At 44.0% G+C, this 6,089-nt stretch overlaps 1 protein-coding gene across 2 annotated transcripts in view; it reads right to left on the bottom strand.

Annotated features, from left to right (window-relative positions):
* The window catches only part of RABGAP1L (RAB GTPase activating protein 1-like), a 225,654-nt gene that overhangs the window by 63,836 nt on the left and 155,729 nt on the right, over window positions 1–6,089 (bottom strand). The window contains exon 1 of one of the 2 annotated variants that reach the window (XM_009994659.1): window positions 5,583–5,750. The exons of the other annotated variant lie outside the window; for it this stretch is intronic. Coding sequence (XP_009992961.1) covers window positions 5,583–5,750 — 168 coding nt within the window. Of the gene's footprint in view, window positions 1–5,582; window positions 5,751–6,089 lie in introns of those variants that run through there. 2 annotated transcript variants of the gene reach the window in all.

Genomic DNA, 6,089 nt, shown 5'->3' with positions numbered 1-6,089 from the left:
TCCAAATACAACTGGAGTAGCCTCAGCAGTTCTGTCTCCCCAGTACTGCAGCATTTTGTAAGGCAGACCACTTTCTGCCATCAAAATCCCCACAGTTCTCCCAAGACCTATCTGATCCTCCCTTCATTCACAGCCAAGGAAGCTGCTGGGTCATCACTGCAGGGACCCAAGAAAAGCTGCCTTCAGGATGCTGATGAGAAATGTTCAGCTTTCAACATGATCACATCTGGTTCTGTCCACAAAAATTTGGCAGGAGGACTCAACCAGACAAGAGAGATGCAGTGCTGACAGAAAGCTGGTGCAGTTGGGTATCTAACTAATCTGACCCACTCCCAAACACAGGATGGCCAATGACCCATCTTCTCTTCCACCATCCTGTTTCTCCTGGGTGGGTTCCAGTGAGGTTAGATATGCTTTTGCTACACTTCAGACCAGATGACAGTTTTCCATCCACAGTGGGTAGTATCTAGGATGACCTGGCAGCTGCAGAGCCTGGTGGGAGGAACTGACCACATGGGCAGCACATCCTGGCACCAGGCCCCTCCTGGGCAAGGGGTAGCAGGGCAATGTGGATTGAAGAGCAATAAATGGTTTGGTAACTAGGTTACTTGAAAGCCATTTGTCTCCTTTCCTCTCAGTGGTGCCAACACCTCTGGTTGCTACACAATTCCAATAGATTTCCCTATGACACTGAGGGTGGTGAGAGCCTGGCCCAGGCTGCCCAGGGAAGCTGTGGCTGCCCCATCCCTGGCAGTGTTGAAGGGCAGGTTGGATGGGGCTTGGAGCAACCTGGGCTGGTGGGAGGTGTCCCTGCCCATGCAGGGGGTTGGAACTGGATGATCTTTAAGGTCCTTCCCAACCCAAACCATTCCATGATTCTATAAATTGTGTATCTTCTTTAGAGACAAGCTGTCCTGCCTTTCCAGTCCCCTCCTTGTCCTCACACCACTACAGCCTCTCTCATCCTCCTCCAAACCCCAGACCCCAACACAAGTCCAACCCCAGGTATAAACAGGCACCAGCCAACCTGTAAAACCCATTTTGCTGCTCTGGGTTTCACAGAAAAGATACTTGGATACATCAGTGCTGAAGATGGGGGAATCTCCCAGTCAGGCTCCATCTTTCCAGCAGAGCGGGAAGGCATTTGCAATTAAGACTTTGGACAGTTGCTCCCAGCAGAAAGCAAACACCAAACACACACTTTGCCAAAGTTTTAACATGTTATCAGAGGCTCAGCTATCCTATCTTAAGGCAGAATTCTTCCCACAGACCCTGGCTGAACATTTTAATTGTCTATTTAATTTATTTTTCTTAGCATAATGCATTGTGTTTGGGAATTTGTTTAAGAAATCAGAGGAGGGGAAAAAACCTTAAAAAATTTAATCATCAACAATTAAACTACCCTGCCAAACTTCAGAAAAGCAGATGTACCTATCCATTATGTCCATAGCACTTCATTTAAAAATAAATACCAAAAAAGACAGAGGCAAATATGTCAGAAAACAGCAACTGCATATAAAACATTTCAAGTTAGATTTAATTTTTCTAGGCTTCTGCTTGAATCTCTATTATAACAATATTTAACAGCCCCCAAACAAATTACTCTCCTAAAGTTATAACTATTGAGAATTTTGAAGTTTCAACTCTGGAAAAAAAGTTAGTCAATGCAAATCCCATAAGAATAATGGTGAATCATAGAAATAAGAAGTTAATGTGACAGAGTTTGCTGAACTGATATTATAGTTAGCAAGAATGGTAAAACATCACATTGTATAATTTGACAAAATGAGTGGTAGAACCTATAAAGTTCTTTCCATGTTGCTTAATATTTTAATTTCATTAAAATAATTGGTTTATCAAAAAATTCGTCTCACCATTAAAATCACAAATCAAAGTGATACTGTGAAAGCAACACTAACCAGGTTGCTTACCTTGTGTGTTTTCTGCAAACTAACCTCTCCATGTACTGTTTAAAACCAGGAAGCAACACAAACCCAGTGTGTTTGTGTGTGTGCACACGCAGCACAGAAGAACATTTAAAAATAGCAATATTGGCATCCCAAGATTCACATTACTTGACATTTTGTGATTTTAATCAATAAATCATGAAGACATCTCAGGGACCTTTTGGCAGCTGTTTGACAGGCAGAGATTTGTGAATCTGTTGGTTTGTGTCACTCAGCTGGTGGGATTCATCAACAACATATTTCACTAAACCATCCGTAAGGTTAATGAACCAATCATTCAAATTTGGCTGGTGCATGGCATTTCTAGACATAGTTTTCAAATTATCATATTTTTGGTTAAAACCAGGCAAAAGAGGAACTATGACAATAACACTATCTTTAAAAAGTCTCAGCTTGCTTGCTAGGGTTTGGCTAAATATGCCCTCAAATGTCCTTCCCACATAACTTAAGCATTTCAATATATTCAATAAAATGATCTTGTATGGATTAGTTACAACTAAGGGAAAGCCCTTTCCCAGAAGTACTAGGGAGGTTTTCAAATGTAAAGTTCTGGAAAACTGCAAATATTCAGGAAACAGGAACAAAACTGGACTTAAATGATGTTAATTTTGGAAAGAAAATATTTAAGTAAGTAATTTTATTACCACTTTCTGAAAGATACCTAGGAAAATGTGCTTAAGATTAAGGACAAATACCTGAATGTTTAATTTAATTTAATTTATCTGTCTTCATTTACTAATTTTGCAGTCTCATTTACTACTGACTATATCAACTAAAACTCCTATTCCAACCTGGGAATACAGCAGAAGAAATTTTGGCTGAACCACCCTACATTTTCTTAATTTAATCCTTCTTCATACGAACAGATAAAAATTACTAATTTCCATAGAATTCTGCATATACAATATATATCTCTTTAGAATTTCTACAGAATGTCAGTGAGTTCTTCACCTCCATGAAGATGTGTCAGGAACAAGACTGGGTTAGTGAAAAGGATTTGGACACGCTCTACTCCATCACTTAGTTTACTACTGGTAAATTCAAAATGCTTGCAAGTACCCTTACACTGGCTTTTCAGAACATAAGTCTTTAATTTATAACACACACAATGTGGCTTTAAGTTCTCTGAAGAAGATCTGCAACACAAAATCAAGGTGTGTGAGCTGTGTCTTCTAACCTGCTGCTTCCTCTTCCACCAGCAGCAACACAAGTGCAGCTCCGTATGTTGCCCTGTGCTGCCCTGAGACATGAGCCACAGATGTGACCATCAGGTCAGTGACTCCATGAGGATGAATTTGCCCTTCTGTTCTGCCTAGGAGAGGGAGGATGGATAAACTTGGGATGCAAGGAAGGTATGATGGGAAAAGCTACGGCGCTACAGTTAGGCTGGCACACACTTCCAGCACAACACATCACCAGACTCCTCATGCTGGCAGGGCTTATGTCTGTTTCTTTACCATGAAAACGATTCTGTCAGAAACACTTTTTCCTAAATAAAAATCTGTGGCTCATTATGGAAAAAAAAATGGGTTTTGTGCACAATGAGTTGGCATCCATAAAGATGGCAATTATCTTATGTACAGCCAGCAGCAGCCCTCTGCTCAAAATTCTAACCCTGTTCTACCTCTAAAAACCCCAGACTTACAAAGGTGCTGTTCATTCTGCCACATAATACACTCATGAACATGGATAAGGGCAAAACCAAAATCTACGACTTCATCCCACCCAGAATTAGTGCTGTTTCACTTGCCCATCATCACAGCCAGCTAAGGCAGTTAGTAGGTGAGCTGAATTTTTCTGAGGCTGGCATGAAGGTTGCAGATTGTATTTCTCACAGCAACACATATTCTGCCCAACCTAGGCATTTATTCCCAAAACCCACAGCAGAGTGAGAAGCTTAGGCATGTAAAAAAGAATCTAGTTTTTCATTTTATAAAACACTGGGGGTTTGAAGCACCTTCAGTTCTGGTTAAAATACAAATTCTTGCTCCTCAAAGAACTCTCATTTTAAAAAACTTGTCAGCATCACAGTGTCTCCTCCTCTGTGGAAGAGGTATATGTCAAAAGGGATACATGTCAGAAGAGGTATATGTAGCAAATAAAACCTGTCAGGGAATCACGTTGTCTCCACAAGTCATTACTCTCTAGTAACAAAAGCATTATTTATATTGTTTTGCCTTTCCCCCCCTTTTTCCCTTTTGATAACTAACATGACGCCATCCAGCCCCGAGAGGCTGCCGGGTGATGAAGTGTGCTGAGTTTCCTGGTACTCTCCATCTGGAGGGCCTGACACAAAGCCTGATTAAGTCAAGTGAGAAAAAGCTTAGTGGTTTCGTCTCTGCTTTCCTTAGAGCTCGTGACTAAACAATTCAGAAGGATTTGGCAGTCCTGGCCCTCAGCACTCCAGCAGCAGATGGGATGCAGGAGGCCACTTGCAGGTAACCTGCAGTAATGCTTACACAGCCCACAGATTCAGCCACGCCTCACCAGCCACTACACCCAGGTCTACAAGTGCCTGTAGACAGCCACAGTCACCTGCACTTCAACTAGCTATCAGCTGATGATTATTTTTATTTCATTTTTAATCTAACACCCCACAGTGCAGGGACACGCTGGTTCATCCACCCACCATTTTATATTTTTCACACTGATCCCCCAACACCCAGAGCACACTCAGTTCTGAGCCTGCTGCAGAACACGGGGTGCCTTTCGGTGTCACAGTGCTGCAGAACTACAGTACAGGTGTGCACAAGGCATGGGAATAAAGGGAAGGCTGGAATATGGGGTGGGATCAGTAACAGCAGCTCTTTATGTGCACCACAGAAATGACATCCAGTGCACTGAGAGCACCTCTGAGCTGCAGGCAGTGCCCAGAGCGTGCCCAGCCAGGACTGGGTTCTGACTGCTGGGTTCCCCAACGTTCTGAGGGTTTGAGTCTGCTTTGTACAGCAGTGGAAATGATGAAGGTGCACTTCTCTGTACTCTAACACACCACACTGATTTCAGGCCACCTCACAACCAGACATCATTTGCCATGATGCATAAACCCACCTTTAACAATTTCTTTCCCAGGTAATTCTAGACATGTATTTTAAACTTTTATACACAGTAGCAACTGCCTTTTCAAAATCAAACACAGAAACAGCAGAAAACCAAAACACATCCACATAGCTTGAATTTTTCTGAATGCTTAAACCTCACCTTTGATGTCACAAGTAGCTGAAATGCTGAACGTTAACACACTTGCCATCAGTATTTAAGAGTAGACTGGGTGTGCAGCTTATTTGAAATCACAAGGACAATGAACAAAAGCACTCCTGGCTTTAGGAAAAGACTTTTTATTCTTATTTCTTTTTACAAGGCAGCCCTGGTTGTGAACCCTTCAAGCTAGGTAAGGAGGGGAACCAGTCCCCATTAGCAGGACTGGCTTCCAGCCCTGCCAAGCAACACCAGAAAGACTCAGCGCTTTAAGAGATGGATCATGAAAAGCCAAAAGGTAAAACAACCAACAACAACAAAGAGGGCTCCTTGTCTCTGCGAAGAGAGGGGAGGGGGGGAAGCAGGTTTGGGAGGGAAGATGGCAAATGAACTGATTGCAAGAAAATGTGGTCTCACCGCGAGCAGCCGAGGCACGAACAGGCGATGCCCCATCCCCAGCAGCTCCAGCACCCGACACGCATACTCATTCACCAGCTTGCTCCTCTCGTCGTGCATGTCCTGGGACTTTTTGACAGGGGGTGTGAGCTTGGCAGCTGGGGTTTTGCAAGGCAGCCCTTCTTCCATGGGCGGGAAGCAGGTAGGTATCCGGAGTGTGGGAAGAACAGGCTTTGAGCAGCAGGTTCGAGGATCCTTGAGAACGGGGCCGGGGCTACAGCAGCTCCGTTTGGGGAGGGAAAAGCATCTCTGCTAGGAACCGAGGGGCCCGGGGTCGGTTTGAAAACCAAACCGGAGAAAACATGGATGTAAAAGCAGGGAAAATGGCAGAGGAGGAGGGCGGGAGGGGAGCGAGGGAACGGGGAGGGATGTTCAGGGCTCCGGCACCGACAGCAAGAAAGGCAGGGCAGGCGAGGAGCTGCTCAGAGAAAAGGATGAGCTCATTGCCAGCCCGGCGCGGCCACCGGC

Source organism: Chaetura pelagica, unplaced genomic scaffold, assembly GCF_000747805.2.
Source record: "Chaetura pelagica isolate M959 unplaced genomic scaffold, ChaPel_1.0 scaffold363, whole genome shotgun sequence".
Classification (NCBI taxonomy): domain Eukaryota; kingdom Metazoa; phylum Chordata; class Aves; order Apodiformes; family Apodidae; genus Chaetura; species Chaetura pelagica.
This window is presented reverse-complemented; position numbering and strand designations above follow the sequence as displayed.